The sequence below is a fragment of the Armigeres subalbatus genome, chromosome 2 (assembly GCF_024139115.2).
Source record: "Armigeres subalbatus isolate Guangzhou_Male chromosome 2, GZ_Asu_2, whole genome shotgun sequence".
Classification (NCBI taxonomy): Eukaryota; Metazoa; Arthropoda; class Insecta; order Diptera; family Culicidae; genus Armigeres; species Armigeres subalbatus.
Window position 1 is genome coordinate 436,332,361 of NC_085140.1, and position 25,648 is coordinate 436,358,008.

The 25,648-nt window shown below is 40.6% G+C and overlaps 1 protein-coding gene across 1 annotated transcript in view; it reads right to left on the bottom strand.

Moving 5' to 3' along the window:
* Positions 1-5,901: 5,901 nt before the first annotated feature.
* The window catches only part of LOC134213603 (TGF-beta receptor type-1), a 226,765-nt gene continuing 207,018 nt past the window's right edge, over positions 5,902-25,648 (bottom strand). The window contains 4 exon segments of the mRNA XM_062692814.1: positions 5,902-15,972; positions 16,042-16,452; positions 16,454-16,560; positions 16,641-16,874. Coding sequence (XP_062548798.1) covers positions 15,811-15,972; positions 16,042-16,452; positions 16,454-16,560; positions 16,641-16,874 — 914 coding nt within the window. The 3' untranslated portion in view covers positions 5,902-15,810.

The following is a 25,648-nucleotide window of genomic DNA, read 5'->3' on the forward strand; positions in this document are numbered from 1 at the left end:
GAGGGTTTATATTTTTTCTGAATACTAAGTTCGTTAATATTTTTCTCACTTTATTTAAAAATATCTGATGAGCAATAAATCACGCATTTTTAAATCCATTATTGTTTTAATCATTATTGTTTCGATTTGGTTTGGATTTGGTTTCATGTGTTAATATTCATGTGTTTTTATAAAACTACTATAAAATTACGATTTAGAAGACCAAAAAAGTTGCCCCCCCCCCTTTTCTCGAAATCCTGGCTACGCCCATGGCTCCAATCGTCGGTCTTGAGGTTCTACAGTTTCCCCGAACGTTTAGAGTACACAGGCCCGATTCGACGCGACTAGCGTGTCTGTGATCTTCCACGAAGTCGACGGCCTCTATCTGGTTTTCTGTTGAATATTGTTTTCGCTATTTTTTCTTTTGACATCCACAATAAGTGACCACCCGAGCAGCACACATGTTTCAAATAGATTTCTGCAACTTATATACCACCAGATTCAGTCACAATGAAGACGCAGCGACCAAATTAACTTCGATTGTGCTGCTTGGGCAGCCCACTATAGTTTGCCGAGTTATATAGGATCTACAATATTTTCTTCTTTGTACACTTGATACAGCTCGTGATTTAAGCGTCTGTGCCACACACAATTTACTAGTTTTCTTCCGAGTATTGTACGCAGTACTTTTCGCTCGAAAGCTTTCCGGCTCGACTCTTTAAACGTTCACGCTTAATGTCTGTAGAGTGCCTCTGGTAGAATCCGAGTTTACACAGAGCAAATTTCGTTTCTGTCTGTATGATGCGGGACCTAAGCCAGTTACGTAATCCGTAGAAGGTCCTATTACTAAATATTTCACATGTTGTGCAATAGCACAAATCGAGTTTCAGCTATAGTAACCACAGTTTTGTCTGTCAGCAAATTCTCATCTTGGTGGGAACTGGTGCACTATTGAACTATTCGTGGTTGAAAATCGCTATATTATGCGAAAAAAAAACTATCAGTTATCATTTTGATTTTGTTTGATTAACATCTAATGCTGCATGATAACTTTTCTCGATTGACCAAATTATCAATGGCTATTTCTTTCCTTCATTTCACACAGAAAATGTTTTTATTTTTACACTTTTTTATTACAAAAGACAATAATCAATCACTGGTTTTGCTTTAATTCTTACCATGTTCTTTCTTGTTTGTTTCTTATTTATTTTGTAATTCTATGGTTCAAAACTAAGACTCAAACTGGGTTCACTGTTTCTGTATTTTTGAAGCATGACTTTTTAGTAGTCCTCCTATTTCTTCGAAGACTTTTTTTTTCCTTATTTGCTACCATTGTTTGCTGGTCTCGGACAACACGGGTAGCAATGGGTTTACGTTTTGGAGTGTCGGCATGTATGTTCATGTGGGTGTTTAACTATGAGTGTTTGTGAATGTGTGTCTAAGAGCTGTACTGTCTTGTTTGTCCATTTTCCATTAATGATATATACGCATAATATACTCAATTAATCAAGTAATATAATGATAGCATTGTATGTATGTGTAATAATGGATAATTATAATAATGATAATAGAATTTTTAGTCACACTAGCGCGATCGATCAGCCTACTCGTGGTTCACCGTTTCAATTTGCTTTGCTTCTTGGTATATACGATAATATCTTCCCTTGTAAAGCGACTGTGCCGCGAAAAAGGAAAGCTTTGCTTTCAACGATATCCATTTCTCATCAAAACAAGAACAGACTTCTTCTCTTCATCTCCTCGTGCCGCTTTAAAAGCTCTGCACATTTTCTTATCGTACACTCATATTGATTGATATAAGTGAAATAGTGATTTTAAAATTTTGTCCTGTCAGTCAGTTGTTGTTTTAGTCTGACACCAACTTAAACAATGACCAAAAATCAACACAATCGAGTTAATGATGGTAAAGCCTATAGACGTCGTGTTGTACACACGCTTTTCTACGAAGAATCAAAATTACCTGAATTGGAATCTACGCACGATGTTTTACTTATTCTAAATGTAATTAGTTCTCTTAAAATTTTTCGCATTTTTTTACACTGGTTTCAGTTTCCCCCTCAGTAACTGCCAAGCAATTTGATCACAAAATTTTAGTGTTCTTACATTTTTAAACGTTTGTTTTATTCCTAACTCTCAAAACTTTTTCAAGTTTTATGAATTTGTTTGTTAGACTTTACACATTTTCACTTCCTTAAAGGTCTCTCTCAAAATATATATTTTTTGCGATTTTTTTTTCGGTTATTTTGTGGATTTTTTGGTTTTGTTTGTTTATTGCCTTCAAAATAGCTGTGTGTTGTGTCGACTTCATCATGGTTTGTATTGTTTCTATCTTTGTGTGATCAAACTGAACCGCGTTCTGAAAAATAAAAATCGCACGTGGACCTCGTTCTCCTCTAAATTGGTAGCTCAATTCACGGTCCGTTTTCAACATGCTTCTTCAATACGCTAGATTTGTCCTTAACGTGTTATTTTATCGATTCTGCTTACTTATTTAAAAATATCTTCTTACTCGGTGCTGTTTCTACATTTTTTTTCTTCATAACTTCTTATACGTGTTACGCTATATTCCTTAATCTTAATACTTTACTTGTTTGTTTAAAAAAAAGTTACTAAATCAATGAGGTAGAAAATTATAATTCATATCATACAACTTATCGACGTTTCATTTCTATTTCTCAATATTACTTCGTTATGTGGCATTTTGGATATTGATCAAACTTTCTATAAACATCTCAAAAATTTCTATTGAAAATAAATAATTTTAGATTTTCGATGATCCTTCGAAAATAATAACGATCCCATCTTAAGTAAAGTGATAATCAAACATGAAAAACTGCCCATCGTTAAATAAATAATATATTACAAAAAATGCACATCTCACATTCACATAATCGCGATTATAAAGCAAAATCAAGTTTATTTCAGTCATTTTTTGTTTGCCATTTCAGTTTCGTTTCTGTTGTTCCTTTCCAGTTTTTTAATCCCAATTTCCGAGGTAATCGTGAAAAACTGAGGAGGGAAAAAGGAGTTTGCAGTCAGCACGACATGCTTCTACTAAGTCTCTTTACAAGTGGTAGTGACAGGATTTGTTTGCAAAAAGCTTGAGCAAATTATGGATCGTTTTTTTTTATTTTCTCAGCTCTTAGTTGAATGAAATGTGCCTTGCTACAGCGATTTCTGCTGCTATGATTCCGACAAAACAGTCAACGTTCTTATTACGAAAGTAAATTTTACATCATATCAATGTACACCACACCCCAATTATTATTTCGCTCAGCTCTATGATATTAACTTTCTTTTTCTTCACATCAAATCAAATAAACTTCATCTGTTCTTCCTTTGTTTCTGTATGTTCTATTAATTCAACTTTTTTTTAGTAATTTCTTTCTCTTTACATCAACTCTCCATTTTGTCACTTACTGTTGCTTTGTTTGTATCTTTTCATTTGTTGAATGTTTTTTTTTCTTCTCTCGCCACCTATCTTCACATAACACTGCTTAGATGCTCTGGATTTGCTCTGTTTATCTTATCTGTTTTTGTGTATAATGTTTGTATTGTTTATTTGTAGCGACATTTTCCGTTTTCTTACACACCAACATTGTCATACGTTTTCACAATTTGTTGTTTGTTTGTTTAGATTTTTTTTGTTCAACAAAGATCAGGTTAGTTGCTCGTGTACATCTTATATGTTTTATTTGTTTGTGTTTTTTATTCCTGCAAACAATAGTTTGTATTTGTATTTCGCAGTTCAACAAATCAGACATTACACACATTACAATCAATGACATGTAATGACAATTTTTTTGTTAAAATGAACCAAACACAGCAAAGAAAGTCTTCTCAATTCAAGACCAACATTTGAAAAGGGCGTAACAGCCAAAATTTATTCCTTCTGATCCTCCGTCTACATACATAGCTTTATATGTAGACAAAGAATCAGAAGGAATAATTTTTGGCTGCTACGCCCTTTTCAAATGTTGGTCTAGAATTGTTCACATGATAGCGAAAATAATGTCTGCAGTCTGCAGCAAAAAAAACAACAAACGAAAACGTAAAAAAAATCATGATAAAATTCATTTCAACGATTTGGCCAAACTACCTTGTGCAAAAACCATGCCACCGTTTTCCACAGTCAGCATATAAATATCGACGATCTTTCCCAAGTACCACAGTTTTACCTTTTTCGTTGCAATAGTTAACCACGGTTCTGTTTGACTCCAAATATCTGCAAACACACTGGAAGAGGGAGGAGCCCAGCGAGCGACACTTCTTTAAACGAAACTTGTAGAACTTCTTATGAAGTACAAAAGGATGCTGAAGAGTCAATGTAACCTTCACCAATGCGATTTAGCATCTGCAATTCAATATAGGTTTGAAACATGACCGCTTTCAATGTGTTTTGCTTCCACGTACAACAAAGTTGTGCTAGAAGGCTATAGTTTAACTTTAAAACACCATTTTTGATAGATAGGAACATAATTCATATACCAATCGACTAAACTCGGGAAACTGGGCCAATATATGTATGTGTGTGCGTGTGTGTATATGTGTAGTGTGTGCGCTTTTTAGTCTAATGTAGCTTACACACGGCCAAGCAATTTGACCAACATTGACTCCACCCCTCGTTTAATCAAGCATCCACCATGTTCTACCAACAACAGTAGCACGAACATTCAATTTATTCGTCGCACACACGAACGACCGAAGCACCAACTAGAACACCAACCATCAAAAAATAAATGGGGGTATTTGAATTCATATCAAGTAACAAATAATACAAAATCTAACATAGTTGCTCAGTCTCCGTTGATTTGTCAGTCAGAATCCTGGAGTGGCATTGCGCACCTCGACTCGAAACGAGCAAACCATACAAACTGTCATACGAAAGTGCTGTCGAAAGGAGATGCACAATGAGGCTCCTGGTTTTCAAGCCTGAACAGAGTGTAAAATAATCGAAAATTTTTGGTGAAGTCCACCTTTCTTCACTTGTCAGCTCACTTCCAGACACATTCATAGTCGGCTCTAGACTGTCAATATTCAGTTGAATATTAGTCATTGAATATTTATGCACATTTCACAAATTGTTAAATTATCTGAAATCTAAACACGTTTCAAATGAGTAAAGTAATTTGTCACATTGAATTGAATCTGATTTTCATCCACGAGGCACTTTCAACGTTAAACATCAACATAAACAATGCTAATTATGTTTTTTTTTCTGCACACAGTAAGCACACTCAGTGACAGTCGAATGAATGAATTAGTGGAGTAGTCGTCTGACTATGTCATTCTATGTTTTGAATATTCATGCGATGTTTGTCAAATTTCGGACCGAAGTCGCTTCATGAAGATGAATTATTTAGGCTCTGAGCCTGAATACCTTCGAAAATTGAAGAGGAATATTTTCAAAAATTTACAGCAGAATTTGACATAATAATTCGCGTAATCTTTAGCACAAAATAGTCCGTTATTTATGTGTTATTTCTCCTTCAATTCTTGTAACAAGTTTCCCAAGAGTTCATGCATAAATTCCAACAACATTTTTAGGCTGTGGAAGTTTGTTTACAAGGAATTTACACAATGATCCTCATAGGGTCCTTGTGAAAAATTTCTTTAGGAGATTTCTTTCTTTGTTATCCGTTGATAATCCTGTAAAAATACCATTGGAGTTATCCAAAAATATCGCAAAAAATCTTCAAAAATAACTTTTGAGAATCATCTTCTAATTTTTGAACGAATTTCTGTAGAAGCACTCATTAAAATGAGACATCTGCGTCAAGTAAAAGAACTTTTTTGTGTTCTCCAAATGTTGTATAAACCCTTATCCGTTCTAGATGAATGATATGAAAGCAATATAAAATGTTCCAACACTCTGAAAGCATTACTGACGAAAAAAAAAAAATGAAAAATGATATGATTTATCATGCTGAGTGGTTCATAATGAAAGAAATAATCAATCAGAAACCTACAAATATCTCGGAATTACAAAGAAATAGACAAGGTGAACATTGGAGTTCATGTTTTTCAATAGACAATTTTCAATAGACATTCAATTTCATAATAGATTAAAATGGCGACAAGTGGCGTCCCTCTCCTCATAACATTCGTTTAAAGAATGCTTAAGGGTATAATACATGCCCTTCATTTCAATAAGGACTTGAACATTTCCGAAAAATAATAACTGTTCCAAAAAATAGCCTTCACCGGTAGGTTTGGTCCTAAACAACATTTGCTAAAGAAAATAAAGCACATCAAGAAAGACATAAAACTAATTTTCAAATAAACGTCATTAGATCAGCATTTTATTTCTTAAATATTTACCTTATAAATCCGCGTCAAATCCGCGCGAAACCCTTAAATCGTTGAAAATAGATGAAGGGCTGGCACGACAAATGCTGGGTAAAGCGTATCATTGGTACTTCGCGTACCTGAAGGAATAAAATAGACCCCATCTCGCGGTCCTTTCCTTAGCCTCTTACCCAGCCTATCCCTACCTCCCCGTAGTGCTGGCCGGGATACGAGCAACCTTAGGAAAGATCGGGTAACCAACCCCGGTGGGAACTATGGTCGTATGCTGACAGGGAAGAGGGGGGTTTGCTCCTCTCCGGAGGTGCAAATCATATTGAGCGTCTGTTCTCCATGTCAGAATCGGCTCACAACAGCGTCTGTTCTCCATGTTAGAGGCGGTTGATCATCGTCCGAGTGCCAGCGAGGGACTCTAAGTGAAACTGTGCACCATGGTCCACCGGAAATAAGGAGGAATGGTCCTCCGGAAATTTAGGGGGTTTGGTGTCAGGCCCTGCAAGCCAGCCAAAAAAAAACACACGCAACGAACAATCAACAAGAGAGTACGGACCGGAACCATCGGCGAAGACCACTGCGACGAAAAGGGACTAGCGATTGGAAACTCGGTTCGTGGAACTGCAAATCTGTCAACTTCATCGGGAGCACACGCATACTCGCCGATGTGTTCAAGGGCCGTGGATTCGGCATCGTAGCACTGCAGGAGGTTTGTTGGAAGGGATCAATGGTGCGAACGTTTAGAGGTAATCATACCATCTACCAGAGCTGCGGCAACACACATGAGCTGGGAACAGCTTTCATAGTGATGGGCGATATGCAAAGGCGCGGGATCGGGTGGTGGCCGATCAACGAGAGAATGTGCAGGTTGAGGATCAAAGGCCGGTTCTTCAACTTCAGCATAATCAACGTCCATAGCCCACACTCCGGAAGCACTGATGATGATAAGGACGCACTCTACGCGCAGCTGGAACGTGAGTACGACAGCTGCCCAAGCCACGACGTCAAAATCATCATAGGAGATTTGAACGCTCAGGTTGGCCAAGAGGAGGAGTTTAGACCGACTATTGGAAAGTTCAGCGCTCACCGGCTGACGAACGAAAACGGCCTACGACTAATTGATTTCGCCGCCTCCAAGAATATGGCCATTCGCAGCACCTATTTCCAACACAGCCTCCCGTATCGGTACACCTGGAGATCACCACTGCAGACAGAATCACAAATCGACCACGTTCTGATTGATGGACAGCACTTCTCCGACATTATCGACGTCAGGACATATCGTGGCGCTAACATCGACTCTGACCACTATCTGGTGATGGTTAAACTGCGCCCAAAACTATCCGTCATCAACAATGTTCGGTACCGACGACCGCCGCTGTACGACCTAGAGCAGCTTTGGCATCTCGAGGCTTCTCTTGAGACTGTTGAAATACAGTTAAAGCAGCCATTAACGACGCAGCGGAGAACAAAGTCGGGTATATGGGATGAAGTCGACGGAACGATTGGTTCGACGAAGAGTGCAGACAGATTCTGGAGGAGAAGGACGCAGCGCGGGCGGTCGCGCTGCAGCAAGGTACCCGGCAGAACGTGGAACGTTATAGACGGAAGCGGAGACAGCAGACCTGCCTTTTTCAGGAGAAGAAATGCCGCCTGGAAGAAGCGGAGTGCGAGGAGATGGAACAGCTGTGCCGTTCTCAAGAAACACGCAAGTTCTACCAGAAGCTCAAGCTGGTGATCAACGTTTCCAAAAGTCATTTCGCTTAATCCGAAGTTGAGTTTCTTGGATATTCGGTTAGCAGTGAGGGGCTACGCTCGTTGCCTTCTCGCGTTCAAGCCGTCCTTGAATATCCGCGACCCGCAATTGTAAAGGATCGTCGTAGGTTTCTCGCATTACTAAATGCTTACAAGAGATTCATTCCGAAAGCTGTAGATATGCAAGCCGAGCTGCGTCAGATGATTCCTGATAACAAAAAGAACGACACTCGTCCCCTCGAATGGAATGATTTTTCGTTGGTCGCTTTCGAAAAGTGCAAGCAGTCACTCGCTGATTGTGCATTGTTATATTATCCAGATTCGAATAAGCCTCTATCATTATTGATCGATGCATCTAACAGTGCAGCTGGAGCAGTCCTGCAGCAATATTCAAAATTATCGTGGCAACCGATTGGTTTTTACTCCCAGAAGTTTTCAAACTCTCAAAAGAATTATTCTACGTTTGGACGGGAGCTCACAGCCATGAAAATGGCAGTGAAATACTTCAGGTATTTTCTCGAGGGTCGCCGGTTTTGCATTCTAACCGACCATAAACCTTCAACACATGCTATGGGTACAAACTCTGCCAGCCGGCTTCCACATGAAGACAGGTACCTGCGATATATTTCCGAATTTACCACTGACATTCGTCACATTAGCGGTGTAAATAACACGGTTGCAGATGCATTGTCAAGAGTCGAGATCACGGTATACAGAAACGTGACGCATATTTTATCGCCACATGTTGGAGTACAAAAGTAAGCATGCTGCGACCACCCCCATGAAACGGCTATCATCCACGAACAACTCGCCTGAAGCCAAAAACATGGTGCTGCAACATGGTGCTGGATGTAAACATTGACGGTTAAGCAATAAACACACGAAGTCAGAACAGTCGGATGCGTAAGCGGCATGTGTTGCATTGTTAAATTATATTCAACGAGATGTATTTCATTGCTGCGTGATTTTCGACGTTATTGATTGGCGCTTTGATGTTGCATGAAGAAGAAGAAGTAGAAAGATAATATTTAAAAAATTTCGCACGGTAAAACATACGAGGAAATGTTTGAAACTCTTCTCTGTAATTCTAGAGGCAATTTAATTTAAACGGTAAACAGTACGGGGTTGGACTTTTTTTTATACTGTGTATTAAGTATGATATCTCAGAATAAAACTTGAAATTGAAATATTGTGTTTATTGTGCAGTAGAAAACAAGACTAACCCCGTACTGCTAACCGTTTTTAATTGAATTGCTTCTAGAATTTTAAAGAAGTTTTTCAAAAATTTCTTCGTATGTTTTCCCGTGCAAATATTTTTGATTATCATCTCTTTGCTTCTTCTTCTTCTTCATGCAACATCAAAGCCCCAATCGCCAATGCTCTCGCGGCGGTATGAACGGAGCTTAAAATAGGAAAGGCAACACTAGCGCCACCCAATCGGTAGACGGCTTCAAGAACTACATCTCATTTCAGGGGGGTGGCTGCGACCGTAGAGCATCGTCTCGGTCCATTACGATTCCCTCATATTGCACGTCCAGTGTTTTGCGACGTATCATTGAATGACCGGATCCGTCCTTTCGTTCCAGTGAAACATCGAGATAAATTTTAAAGCATTTTCACGGTCTGGCCCATGTCGGAGCACGAGCTACAAGGAAGCTTATCTCGGAAAGGTTCGTGTGGCCTGCAATGAATAAAAGCATCAATCAATTTGTTAGGACGTGCATCGATTGTCAGCTCTCAAAGGTGAACCGTCACATCGTAGCTCCATTTGTACCATTTGATGTTCCAAAATCTAGGTTCCGACATCTACACATAGATATTGTAGGACCACTACCAGCATCAAACGAACATCGCTACGTATTAACAATAATCGACCGATTCACCCGATGGCCCGAGGCCATTCCGCTGCCGGATATCACAGCTAGTACTGTTGCAAAAGCTCTAACCGTTGGATGGATATCTCGATTTGGAACTCCGGAGACTATAACCGCTGACCAAGGCTGTCAATACGAGTATGATTTATTCCGCGAGTTGGCATACATATTAGGAACTCATCACATTCAAACTACGGCTTACCATCCACAAGCCAACCGATTGGTTGAACGTTTCCACTGAACACTGAAAGCAGAGTTAATGTACAAAAATGTAAAACGGTGGAGCGAGGAATTACCATTAGTACTATTGGGTCTCAGAAGTGCTTATCGTGAAGATTTAAAACGTTCTGCAGCAGACTTAGTGTACGGTCAACCATTGCGGCTTCCACGGGAATTCTTTGATCCACCGTCATCGCAAATCGTAAACAAGTCGGATTTTGCACAACACCTACGTCAGTCATTCAGCAAAATTCGCCCACCAAGTACTACCCATCACTCTAAACCGATAGTTTTCGTGCACAAGGCTTTGAAGACATACAGTCAGGTTTTTGTGCGTGTTGATGCATTTAAACGAGCTCTACAGCAACCATATGAAGGGCCGTTTTAGCACGCAGCGAAAAGTATTTTGAAATACTAGTATCAGGCAAAAAGCAAACAATTTCTGTTGACCGACTCAAACCAGCATTCACCTGCGACGGAAGCATAACACAATATCCAGAAGAAGATAGTCGGACAATAGTTACTCGATCCGGTTTACGAGTCCGGTTCTTAGCGTAAGGGGGGGGGCATATGGGGACGTAATTTATGAACGATACAAACATCATGAGTAGAGAAAAAAGCTCTGTCAGTTTTCGCGCGGTAAACAAACAAAACGTGTATTCTTAAAGGAGAAATAAAAGTTAAATATTATACTGTAAACCGTACATATTCTGCTTCCTTTCATTCCCGTCCACCACACATTCATCCATTTATTTAGTTTACATCTGAACAGATAACACTGAATCAACAATTTGACGCCACAATACACGGTTCGAGGGCGCATCTCTCCATCCTCGAATACGCCCCACGCTCGCCAAGTCGTTTTGCACCTGGTCTGCCCATCTCGCTCGCTGCGCTACACGCCGTCTCGTACCTGCTGGATCGGAAGCGAACACCATCTTTGCAGGGTTGCTGTCCGGCATTCTTGCAACATGTCATGCCCATCGTACCCTTCCGGCTTTAGCTACCTTCTGGATACTGGGTTCGCCGTAGAGTTGGGCGAGCTCATGGTTCATTCTTCGCCGCCACACACCGTCTTCTTGCACACCGCCAAAGATGGTCCTAAGCACCCGCCTCTCGAATACTCCGAGCATTGTCCATTGTCCATTGTCCTCGAGCATTGTCCATGTTTCATGTCCGTAGAGGACAACCAGTCTTATTAGCGTCTTGTACATGACGCATTTGGTGCGGTGGCGAATCTTTTTCGACCGCAGTTTCTTCTGGAGACCGTAGTAGGCCCGACTTCCACAGATGATGCGCCTTCGTATTTCACGACTAACGTGGTTGTCAGCCGTTAGTAAGGATCCGAGGTAGACGAATTCCTTGACCACCTCGAAGGTATCCCCTGTCGCGCTCGGTTCCGCCCACAAGCATGTACTTTGTCTTTGACGCATTAACCACCAGTCCAACTTTTGTTGCTTCACGTTTCAGGCGGGTGTACAGTTCTGCCACCTTTGTAAATGTTCGGCCGACAATGTCCATGTCATCCGCGAAACAAATAAATTGACTGGATCTGTTGAAAATCGTACCCCGGCTGTTACACCCAGCTCTCCGCATGACACCTTCTAGCGTTGAACAACAGGCACGAAAGTCCATCACCTTGTCTTAGTCCCCGGCGTGATTCGAACGAACCGGAGTGTTCGCCCGAAATCTTCACACAGCTTTGCACACCATCCACCACACACACATGCCTTATGCAACGTACACACCAGTCAAGCAGTTTGACGAACATTGACTCCGCCCCCAAGAAAACGCTTCGGTTGCTGCTTTGTTTGAACGTGTGTGAAGTTGTTCGAACAACCATTTGACAGTTGGCGGCTCGGTTGGAAAAAATTAAAACGGTTTGATTTTGGTCTGAGTTGTCGGGGGTGGAGTCAAGGTTTGCCGAACATGTTTGAGCATTTGTAGTGAAGTTGCACAAACCCCCATATATTTTTTGATGGTTGGTGCTGAAGTTGGCACTTCGGTCGTTCGTGTGTGATATTGTTGGTCGAATAAATTGATTGTTCGTGCCGCTGTTGGTAAAACTTGATGGATGTTTGAATAAACGAGAGGTGGAGTCAATGTTGGTCAAACTGCTTGACCGTGTGTACGTTCCATTAAATATGTTGTACATAGAACAAGATGCCAAATAAAGTTAAAATTTAAAAATACAACTTTGTTGTACGAAAAAGGCAAACATTAAGTTATAGTTTTTTAAATTATCTGAATAAGATACCGTATTCGTGTAAAAGTCTCTGATAGCACAGCTCTAAGATGCGTAATACAATACCAGTAAAGAAGAAGAATTTGGAATTGGTACGTGGTTGTTTTGTCAACTGCAGGCGAGGCGGAAATGTCATAGTTTGTGGAACGCGATGTCAGTAAATGAAACTCAAATTAATTCACCTTGTAATTATACTTCCTCGGATTTAACCAAGACACCAACCTTGAATTGTTGACCATTTTCTTTATAAACGTAACGGTCGATTGATGCGGTTAAGTATTATTGAATGCGAATATGGTAGGAGTTTTTGCATGCCAACATACACACGGACAGACAGACATTTTCTTAGTTCATCAAGCCGAGCCGATTGGTATACAGCATTATTGAGTCTTTGAGCTTTCTATAAAAAAATCATTTCCGCAGTAAAATTAAAGTCTTCCGGTACAACTTTGTTGTACAAGACGGGCAATAAAGGACGATTCAAATATTACGTCCACTACTTTTTGAGATTTTCAAACTTCCCTCCCCTATGTCACTGTTTTTTGTATACCAAGTGTATGCGCTGGGAACATGAAAGTTACCTATCGCACACACACGTAAGTTTACATCTATTGAATCATGAATTCAAAAATGGTGAAGGGTACAATTCTCGCGCTTAGTTTCGTAGGGGCGTAACTGTATAAATCGATTTCTCTCGATGATTTAATAGTTTGGTGTGATACAGGATGATTGTATCTTGCAATAGAATCAATAATCACGGTTGTAGCTTTTGAAACAATTGAGTTATTAACAAAATATAAAATCGATTAAGAGAAATCGATCAATACAGTTACGCCCCTATGAAACTAAGCGCGAGAATTGTCAATCAAGTTATCGAAATATGACGTTCTAAGCAATCCAATCTGACAATGTTCAATTTTATATTTTTTGTATGCAAAAAACATGGCTTACCTTGCAAACTATGCAATCCGATATTATGTTGATGTCTAACACGAATTCATTTCAACAGATTTTGACCTTGAATTCGGTTTCCGTGTTGTTAGAAAGCATGAAATCAAATGTGAAGCCCAACTAATGGATAGATAGGATAATTCATCCACAAATATACTGCCGTTCTACGCATAATTGTCCCATGTACATAGGGAATCCCAGCAAACATGGGACAAATATGCGTATGACGGCAGTATAGGTACTGCAAAACTCTTCGCATCCAAACTTTTCCTATTTCCGTCATTTCTGAATGTTGTTTGCTTTATTGATTGTTAGGTATATTTATGCAATAACGCTTATATAACTATTGATGGCCGAAACTAACTGTTCATCTACATTTTTTTCAGTTCCATTCTTTGTATGTTGATTAGAGGCTTTTACGTAAAATAGGATAAAGCACGAAAGCTCTAAATGGTAGCTATCATCAGACGAGTTAGTACTACTCCATTTAATATTCTGTACTAGTTGATTGAAATTTTACCGACACGTAATTTAAGCCTGACCTCAATAGTAAGGCCGTCTTCAAATTCTGAAGACGACTTTACGATTAAGGTCGAAATATGAAATCTAAAACAAAAAGTTCCAATCAAATGGAAGAATATATCAAAGGGAATAATACGAACACGTGTGGTGGCGGCCAAAGATATTCAACTAAACAAGCTCAAAACATAACTGACTTTACTGAAAGACAACCAATAAAAGTACTTTTGGAAAGTTGCACATTAGCGTAAATGTCTATAAAATTACGAATTTCGTTACTCAGTAAAATAGTAACTATTGAGTTTTTCCAAGCCACATTGAATGAACTTGGGGTGAAACTTCCAACCAATCAAGAAACGGAACTAAAACGTGATCGATGTTACTCCAACCTAACGTCTCTGTTACTATTAATGCTATTTCACCCTTTAATCTCATATAGTTTACACACTTAACGGCAGTTTTGTGGTTGCAATAAAGTTTATGACTGTTTTGTATGCGTTAGTTTTCGTTTTCTTTTCGATCCATCTGCTCAAACATCCTTCACATCAATTTACGAAATCAACTCACCCGCATGCTCTACTGTTTAAGGTATCTGTTTACGGAATATAAGTGTGTAATGTAGGTCATTTATAAAGTATGTTTTCACGAACGAGTATATTCTATTCTCATTTGCCACATTCTCTGTTTGTTGAGGAAGCCTTTTCTGTTTTGTTATTTACCAGAGGGGATGTCTACTAATTACTGTAAGGAATGGATGATAGTTTTAACAACTTTATAGTATTTTTTATGTAAGGTAGTCCTAATGCTAGTTTAATGTTTTGTTTTGCTCACGTGTGTAGATGAGGAGGGGATGTAGTTTCTTCAACAGGAGGATGGAGCCGAAACTCCTCTAGCCTGAGTTTTTGTGTATGTTTAGTTATTAACTCACGATATCTGTCTGTGCTGTTATCATTTCTAACCATTTGTGTTTCCATTTGTGTTGTGTCCACATATCTTCACTGTTAACAAATAATAACTCTTATTGTATTGAGAGGATTTTTTGTTTGTAACAGGCTCAACAGTTACTTGAAATATAAACTATTTGAAACACAATTGACCAATCTTTTAGATTTCCTTTTCTCAACCTGTAAATTCTTCACAATTGGAGACAGATTTGAGGACATCAATACAAGTGGAAACAAATGCAATCCAGTTTTTCTGTGATAAATAATATTGACAAACATAAATAATAATAATATACTATCATCTGCACTGCACCTGCAGCATGTCATTCACAATGATAACGACAATTCAATACATCGGTTAACCAGCTTCCGTATGATTATAAAATAAAATCTAAACGCAAACATTGAAAGATAGTACGTACGGACAAGGTCGTCCTAAATTGGACAACTAAACTATAATTATAAGATTATCATCTCACTTTAATCCCTTAATTCTAACGGCTTTATTACCCTTCGCTACAGTATATAGCTGTTTCATGAGTCTCTTTTGACTGGCAAAAGCTTAACCCACTTTTATTTCTTGCATTTACAATAAACTGTAAACTTATGCGACTATTTTTTTTATCACACTCTTCCCATATGCCCTCTCATTCACGCTGTAATAATTCCACCCAATTCCACGCCTCGGTGGAGTCAACACTCGCGTTTGCTGTCATTCATTCTAATCCGCGCAAACCTTACCATCCTATAAAAAAGTATACACGACTATGTGATTTTGTTAATTCCTAACTCGAGAGTTCATCTGGTTCACACCGCGGGAAGTCCTTACTCATCTTACGAACCTCCTTCAGCTTACGTACTCCCTCACCTCTAAAAGCCATTTGCGGTAGTAGTACAATGTTGTAGTAGTAGTAATAGTAGCAGTAGTAGTACTTCTGTTGCTTTGTTACAATAGTAGTAATAGTAGCTTTTAGACCCACGACAAGGGATCCCGGGTGGCCCACCTCTAGCGAATGTTGACGAGTGATTTCTTGACCCTGAGTGCGGTGAGGCGGGCAGCTGGGTTTTGGTACCAGCACTCTTTCATCACCTTGGAGATCGCATGGAGCGTGTCGGACGCAATCCACCGGTTCGGTATGCTCGGCCGTTGCCGATCAGTGCAGACAACCTGTTGGATGAAACAGTATTAAAAGACCAGTCGATGACGAAATATTTGCTCATATTGTTTCACAATTACCTTTCTCATTTCTTCGATCGTTGGATCCGGTTGGACCACGTCATAGAAAGGCAACTGATAATCATCGTAGATGCCACCAACATTACATCTCCGGGCAATCTCCCACAGGACCAGTCCGAAAGCGTACACATCGGCACGCTTATATGAATCAAACTGGTTTACGTTGATCGTCTCGTCCAGCACTTCTGGAGCCATGTAACGCTTCGTACCTACGCGATGCGTGGACGGAATATCCACAGTATCGGTGGGCACCTCATGCCGTACCGCTAGTCCCAAGTCACCAATACAGCAAGTGAGGTTCGACTTTACCAGAATGTTCTTCGATTTAAGATCCCGATGGGCAATCGCTGGTTTTCCCTGAGTTCCAAGAATGTCCATATGAAGATGCGCTAGCCCCGTGGCAATCGAGTATTTCGACCATCGTTTTACTGTCTATGCTGCGTGCCGTGAGAAAATCAAACAAGGATCCATTTTCGTGGTAATCCGTCACCAGCCACAACTGTATCCACGTGCCATTATCTAGATTGGGAAATAAACCATACAAATTAACGTCAGAGAACGAAACCACGAAACACCCTTCCACCCACCCACTCACTCACCTTTATTATCGGCAGCAATAAATCCCAGAATGTTCTCGTGTCGCAGCATAATCGTCTGGTAGATTTCCGCCTCCCGGTACCAGGAGCACTCCTCACGGCTAGAGAAAATCTTGACGGCCACGTTCTCGGCACGCCACTTTCCACGCCATACCTCGCCGAAGCGACCCTTACCAATGACCTCGACCAGCTGAATCTGTCGGGCAATCGATCTCTGGACCAACAGCGGCAATCCGGCTAATGTGAAAAAATAATGGAAATGATTAACACAAAATAACATGATATGTTGAGCAAAATGTGTGCCGTTCATTGTCAGTCAGGGAATTAGTATCGAGGTGAATCACAGATAATGATTAATCATATACAATGTGAAATATTCAAGTTCTGAGTAGAAGAGCCAAGCTGAAGGCTGTCTTGAGATGAATCTCACATTTTCCGGTAAGCAGTTTTACATTTTAACAAATCTATTATATGCCTTCGAAGTGTACGAAACTGGCAACAACTTAGTGGCAGACTAGAACTAGCAGTTTTTTACAATCGTCAATATTATTCAAGTTGTTCGACCCTGCGTTGTTATTAGAGGTAGCTGAACTCGTGATTTCGCGGAAGTCGCGAAAACCGCGAAATTTGATGCTGGTCGCAAAAATTAATAATTTCCGCGAAATGCTGCGAATTTAGTAAATTTGGAACGAAAATTGAGAAGCCAGTAAAGATATATTGGGCAAGTCCTATAAAATAGTAACCGAAGGAAGATTTGCATGCACCAGGGTGTCAGTAGCTTTGCTCATGTTGCAATCCCTTGACGATTCACGAAAAAAAATAATATCGAAAGACATTCAATTGAATCATTTGTTTGAGAAACTGCATAAGTCCATTTTATTAATTTGTATTTCGAGAAAACATCAAAAAACTGTTTTTGGACAAACTTGCACTGAATCTTTCTGATTTCTTCGATACAGACTTTCAAGGTTTTTGGCAAAACTCAACACCCTGAGGCAGGCACTTTCAGTGCAAAAACATGTAAGCAGTACTCCATAATTGCTCTTCAAAGTACGTGGACATATAGAAGCCTCTCAAACAAACAAAAAAAACTCATGGATTCCCGAACAAAAATTTTTTTTTCGTTTTTATTGCCAGAATACGTATTTTGGACGAGGGATTCAGAATATATAAAAATCTCATTTTGGCCAAAAATGTTACATATGCAGTTTCTCAAACAAACGGTTCAATTATACCGTGACCTGCCCTAATTCCGCGCATTGCCTAATACCGTGGATGTTATCCAAATTAATTAATATAGAGGTACTGCCTGTCATACACATCATATTATTTGGTGAAATGCACAAATATATAGCAGAAAATGTTAGCAAATAATTATTGTTGGTATTTGTGACGTAAATTAGGCGCTAAAAAACTAAATGTGATAATGTATGCCCCGACCAGTCAAAATTATTCATCCGCTTAGCAAAATGTCTAAAACTATGATTTTATTTCCAAGTCTGATAACTTAATTTTTCGTTGATATTTATTACTTCTATTATTTGATTGACCCCATTCTTACAGCTATAAAATAAGAGCTGGGTATTGAAATGGCAGTTAAAGTTGTTAGCCATGCACTTTTACTTATCAAAACACCAATGTCGCGGTATTAGGGCCTCTCTTTCTTCGCCAGTATCTGGTTCTGAAACCTTACTATAATCCAATATTATTAATCGATGCTTCCAATCTGCAAGATTGTAAAGAGAACTTCTGCTGTTAACTCAATGTCAGTCGTAGATGGAATTTTGAAGGGTGATATCAAGTTCTGTTTGGGCGATTTTAATGCGAAGGTCAGATCCGACAACTCGAGCGCATTATGGGACGCCATGGTTTCGGAGAAATGAGCGAAAACGGAGAGCTGTTCGCAGAATTCTGTGGTATTAATACGTACATGCGTGATCGGGGATCGCTTTTTCCTCATCGGACCGAGTTCACACGGTCACGTGGGTCTCCCGTGACGCATTTGCTTTACAGAAAAACAAATTCGACTTCACATCTGCATCTACCGAAATGGAAACGGAGCCTCTCTGATGTACGGAATAAATCGCAGTGCCGATATCGCGTCTGATCATCTCCTCCTCATCGGCGATATAATTTCACGCCTGCACATTGCGCGAATTCGTCGGCAGGAGGAAAGAGTTGGACGGCGATTTAACACACGCCGACTGGGCCACGGGGAAACGGTCCTTCGTTAAAGAAATGGAGACGCGTGCTGCAGATATTCCGGAGGTGGCAGCGTGGAAGACCAATGGACTGCCATCAAGAATCGCCCCTTTCTATCGTCACCAGTGAGAATAATTTAGCTGAACTGCGAACCCAGAGAAAACAATGGATCACTGATGAGACCGAAGGGAGAGATCGTCGAGGAGCGAAAGAGAAGCCAAAAGCCGCGATAGAGCAATCAAAAAAACCAGTGGAGCCATAAAGTCTTATAGCTCCGTCAACGATACTCGTCTCTGGAGAAGTACACGCTTAAAGTCATGTCTGATAACAATTTTGTGTTTTCGTCTACACAAACGTAAGCCTAACTCTGAACAACACATAATATGAGTAACTGCCATGTTACTCATTTTGAAAAGTGGTAATTGACGGTGAACGATTTCCTCCGATGAGTTCATTTCACACAGTGAGAGAGCGTTCCGGAAAATCGGGACCCAACTCCCTCAATTATATTTTTCATGTAAATTGTAAATTATCGCAACATTTTTATACTATTTCTAGAGGAGTTCCCCGATTTGTTTCGATATGACCAAACCAAGTGCGATGTTTATAGTCGCACATTTTAGTTGTATCGTATCGAAAAACACATAACGAAAATCCACAGAAAAGTCATTTCGTTGCGGTGTATGCTGGACGCAAACTGCCATCATGGCGGTATATCAATCAAGAGTCTTGACAGTTCGAAGCAAAGTTTCTACACATATTAAAGAATAAAAGACATTACGACAAAGCGACCGTGTAAGCGTGTCTTACACATAATTTTCACACAGATTGTATATTCTCTCGTGTCATCGTCGTCATGTGTGAAAATTATTCATGCGATGTGTAATTTACTTTAAGCGTGTAAGTAAAACGCTCATGTCGACGGGACACGCGAGCGTGGGCGGGCTCTCTGGCCGATGAGAGGAGAGAGGAGAGAGCCGCAGCAACCGGGGACATTCGCCTCCTCTACGATATCTCAACGACGCTTAAGCAAGGGCGAAGAAAGCGAATGCAACGATGTTCGTGGAAAGACGCGAATGGTCAGTTATTGACCGATCGTAACCGACCATGCTTGGAAACGCTGAGTTCAAGACACTTGAACAACTTTTTCAAGTGCCAGCCAGGCTACCACTTACCTCGGCAGGCGATCTGTTCAGGGATTCGACGTATAACACACGTCATTACCGAAGCTTCATCACTGCTAGAGATTCAAACAGCCGTCCAAAGCATGAAATCGAATAAAGCCCCAGGAGTCGATCAGCTGACCCCATGATATCCGCTCAACTACTGCATCGTTTACACTCTCGATAGGTAGCATACCGTGAGACATGTTTTTCGGTAGCTGTTACGATAATGAACTGATTCGGGGGGCTACCACCCACACACTCAGTTTTTATTTCTGCAGTTTCGGCAAAATCCGCGCCAGCCGTGCGCCAGGTAAAATAAATAAGGCTGAATTGAGTATTCCGGCAAAAATAAGGTTTGTTAGCTGATTTCTCGGCAAATTATTTGCTGATTTATTAGCAATTTTGACAGAAATCTCGGCAAAAAACATGTTTGTTGGAGCACGAAGTCAGTGCGATTCTCGGTAAAAGTTCAACATTTTGCTGAGATCCCGGTAAAAAAAATTAAGTCTGCATGATAAATTTCTCTCAATTAGCCCCAATTGCGGGGGCACCGGTTCTGATGGTGCATTTCAACTTGTTTTACACAGCTGTGCAAACAAATATGGTCCCCAACATGAAATTTTTAGCGAGAACAGCATGTTTATCAAACCCCCCGGTGGGGGCTTCGCCTATCCGAATCAGTTTTTTCCAACTTGTATAGGCGCAAGTGCGATAGTTTTGTTTTCGTGGACTCTGTTATGATCTCAAAGAGTTTTTTTTTGCCTCTCTTTTATCGTTGTTCGTTGTCTATTGAGAGCGATTTCTGCAATTCCTGAACCTGGCAACAGGAAAGCGATAGCTGGATATCGCTCAGGACCCATAACTAAGTAAGTGAAATCTGATGAAGCAAAGTTCGCAGAAAGCGATTTGGTGTCTCAATTATTTGTAACCCTTCAGGAGACGTACGATCCACTAGTGATTAAAGATGCAGCACTGAAAGTCGAGCAGCATCTGTATATGGGCCTATACAGATGTGCTCGACTTGCGGTTAGCGGCAGTTTTAGACTTTAGAGAATTTCGGGGAATGAAAGCTGACGCTGGAAGTAGTGAGAGAACGATTTTTGGCAGAAGAATCAAAAAAGAGTATACCGTGGACCCCCGATAATTTGAACGGTACCTCATTCAAATTAACGGGGTTCATTTTAATTTGAACTTCTGGTTACTCTATTTGGTGCATCAGATAAACGCTGGTTTCTGGAAAACATGCTCTCTTAGTAGCTGGTTTTGTTTTGATTCTGCATTCCGTTTCTACGATGTTCCATTTTCTTTTCTCGATTCCATCGTAAGTTAAATGACGTTTAGAACCATTTTAATTTGAACGATGTTCAAACGAACGGGGTTCAAATTAAAAAGTGTTCAGATTAAAAGCGATCATATTACCGGGGGTCCACGGTATATAAGGAAAAAACCGGCGACGTTCTCCGGTAACAAGCAGAAGTTCAGGAAGTTTGCTGGAAAATGCAACCGTTGACACCAGAAAGGGCATATGGTCAAGAATTGTCGCGTTAAGATTCAAGCAGAAGCAGATGTTGGCGAGCAAAATCGGTGCAGTTTTTTGAGCAACTTCCTTCAGACGAATTAGCCAAGGATGTTCATGGATGGATGGACCTTCATCGCGGTAACAGTTACTGGATTAGCTGCCATTTGATTGGACTGTGCCTTTGTAAAGCTCGTGGCTAGTAGCTGCGCTTTTTCAGCCCAAGAGGCGAGATTATTATTACCTTGTCGCAAGGGAGGACTGTACTTAGAGGTGTTCCGCAGCGCCTTAGTAATACGCCAGAGGGCGTCGCGGTTATTGCTCAGTGTGCTCAGGGTTTCTTTGAACTTGCGGAAGTTGGTTTGGTCGCACTTCTCCCGAATCATACGGTACAGCGCTGTTACTATATCCTGATAGATGGGGTCTTTTCTACTGTACCACTGACGTCGACCTTTGTTACCCTAAGCGATCAAAGTCGAAATAGCTTCACCTGCTGTTATGGTCGTTGTAAGGTGCTCAATAACTACGTCAATCTGTTCTTCGTTGTACAGATTTATGGTGGTCAGTTATAGCACGGTCCGATGACAGTTCGTTGAAACTGACCGGTTTACTCATGTCCAGTAGGTTATTGGAGAGTGTTAGATCTAACGTACGACCGCGACCAGCGGGATGGAAAGTGCAGGGCCCCGGGAAATGAATAAAGAAGTTACGACTAGCTGACTTTCTGATAGAATGAAGTGCCTGCTCTGTTAGCCTTCGAACAGTTCCAATGGCGGTGACCCGCATTCAGATCTCCTACTATGAACCATGGTTCAGTCCTTCTGGTGGGTGGGCAACGTTTCTGCGCTCGGCTCGCATTTGTGTCAATTTTCCAACATAGTTCTTGCGACCCGAGTAACACAAATCAGTCGTACATAAGTTGTAGTAGCTTTTTTTTTTTTTATCTATTGCATTTATTTGACAGGCTCAGGCGTGTAATGCAATTTTAACGGAGTTTTGAGACTCTTTATGATATTTAAAAACTATATCACATTATTATTAACAGTTAGTAGGGTAGAAAGTGGTACTAATTGACCAAGTATACTCGTGGTGACTCAAGGCTGCTAGATTGCGTAATTTCCAGGATGGACAGGGTTGGGATTTCTGGTTTTGGGTTTTCAGCTGCTCATCCGGTATTTGACGTCAAAACGTTGTAGCGTGTAGCCTGTCGTGCTCCAGTTAGTGGTTCGTCAGGGAGCATCTTCCGGGTGACCAGGAGCTTCGCAATGGTACACGGAACAATAAGACAAAATAAAGAAAAAAACTTGGAAAGAAAAAATGAAATATTAGACTCCTGATGTCAGACGAGCGTAAAGAAAGACATAGATAGCCCGTATATATACCACATCGCGATCCCCCAAAACACTTCTTACTTTCCATGTAGGGTTGTTTTACCTCGGGCCACAAGGGTATCCAGAAGTTGCTCTCTGGAGGGCGTCGTTTTCCGAGCAATACTGCAAACTACGTGGATCGGGATGTCAATCGTATTACCGGCTCCACACCTACATATATTGCTTATCGACCAGCGCTTTATTCTATAGAGATGTCCGTTTTGAGTGAATAGTGATTGGACATAAAGCTCGACATCCCGTGCGGATAAAGCCCTCCTCGGGACTTCTAAGTCCTCACCTCCTGGAAACCACGCTCGCGCAGAAACTTTAGGAACCTATGGAAAATAGCCACCATCCAAGTTCATTGTTTGACCAAATCATTTGCCAATTTTGAAGAGTACTCTGACGGACTAATGGGAAAAACTCGTTGTTCAGATTTGTCTATCATAAACTTCACCTTCCTGTGCGCCCACCTTTGCTAGGCGAGTCCGCCTTCTCATTGCCATAGATTAGGCAATGGATGGGACCCATACAAAGGTAATCTTGAATGATCTTTCGACCAAATCACGCATCTGCTCTCTTATATTTGTAAAAGTAAGATGCGTGCTTAACAGGTTTCATCGACCGGAGTGCCTCGATAGAACTAAGACTATCCGAGAAGATGAAATAATGGTCTACGGGCTGTTCGAAATTATCCCCAAAGCGAAGTTAATTGCCGCCAGCTCAGCAACATAAACCGAACACGGTTCCTGAAGTTTTTCGGAAGGTGATTGAATTTACATTGAAGACACCGAAGCCAGTGGATCCGTTGATGCGAGAACCATCAGTGAAATATCTGTTGTTGCAATTGACATGTTCATATTTTTCGGAAAAAATAGGCGAATGGAAAGATTTCGAAGATGATCTGGTATTCCTTGAATAGCATGTTTCATGGACAGATCGTATTCAATGGAGGAACTGTCGTTGATGAAGCTAACTCGTGGTGGATTATAACATGGAAGACAAAGATCTGTCGATATGTAGTTGAGGTAGACCCTCAGGAATCTTGACTGACGAATCAGTTCAAGCATATTATCGAAATTTTCTAAAACAAGTGTGTTACTTGTTCCACATTTGATCAGTATTCTAAGTGAGAGTTCCCAGTAGCGGTGCTTTAAAGGAGTGACTCCAGCAAGCACCTCCAGGCTCATGTTATGCGTTGAATGCATACAGCCAAGAGCAATACGCAAACAACGATATTGAATTCGTTCCAATTTGATCAGGTGGCACTCAGCTGCTGAGAGGAAGCAGAAAGAGCCGTACTCTAAAAACAGAGAGAATAGTCGTTCTATATAGTTTGATGAGATCTTCCGGGTGAAAGCCCCACCAAGTTCCGGAGATAGAACGTAGAAAATGAATCCTTTTTCGGCATTTCTCTATCAAATAATCAATATGGGTTTTCCAGGTACACTTAGAATCAAACCAGACCCCAAGGTATTTTGAAGATAAAGATTGGTTTATGTTATCATTCAACAGCTTTAGTTTCAGTTGAGCAGGGTACCGCTTCTTAGTAAACACAACCAACTGAGTTTTTGCAGTGAAAACTCGATCCCTAAAATGTCTGGCCCAAACAGTAAGATTATTTAGGAACTTTTGTAATGGTCTTTGCAGGACTTCTGCACATGAACCTCTTAGCGAGATCACGGCATCATCTACCAAGTTGTCTAAGTGTGCATTGTTCTTCCAAACAATCGTCAATATCTTTAACATAGAAATTGTAAAGCAGGGGACTTAAACATGATCCTTAGGCAAGGCCCATGTAGCTATTTCTGGAAGTTGTCAGAGTGCCGAGAGTAAAGTTCATATGTTTCACTGACAACAAGTTGTACAAGAAATTATTTAAAATAACGGGTAATCCACTACTGTGCAGATTTGCCGACAGTATTTCTATGGAAACTGAATCAAAAGCGCCCTTAATATCCAAGAAAACTGAAGCCAATTGCTCCTTATGCGCAAAGGCCAGCTGTATATCTGAAGAGAGCAACGCTAGACAATCATTTGTTCCTTTACCTTTTCGAAAACCGAAACTGAGTATTTGATAGTAATGCATTTTGTTCGACCCAATGATCAATTCTTGAAAGGATCATTTTCTCCAATAATTTCCTCATGCACGATAGCATGGCAATCGGTCGGTATGAATTGTGATTAGACGCTGGTTTCCCAGGCTTTTGAATAGCTATTACTTTGACCTGTCGCCATTCAGGTGGCACAATGTTGTACTCATGAAACAGTTGTACAGGTCAAGTAATCGTCTTTGCGATATCTGGGAGGTTTTCAGAAGATTGAATTTGATGTTATCGCATCCCGGAGCAGAGTTATTCTGATGAAAGAAGAGACATAGAAAGTTCCAGCATTGAGAATGGTTCACCCAAAGAACCAGGATCAGTGACTGATTCTCGAAATAGCGGTTCTGCTGGTACGGGAATCTGGACAGACCTTTGTTGCGAAGTTGAATATCCATCGATTGAGTATTCTTCACTCTCGTTGGTGAAAGTGCGGTTTCGCATGTTGCGGGCCGTTTTCCAAAGTGTTGTCATTGAGATTTCTCGTGATAGTCCCTCGACAAAACGTCGCCAGTAGCTACGTTTTTAGCTTTAAGAAGATTTCTGAGCTTTCTTTCAAACCTCAAGTATTCTTCCGTGTTTACGGAAGGCCTTGAAGGCATCAGATTTCTCAGAATACAACTTAGTACATTCATCATCCCATCCAGGAGTGGCT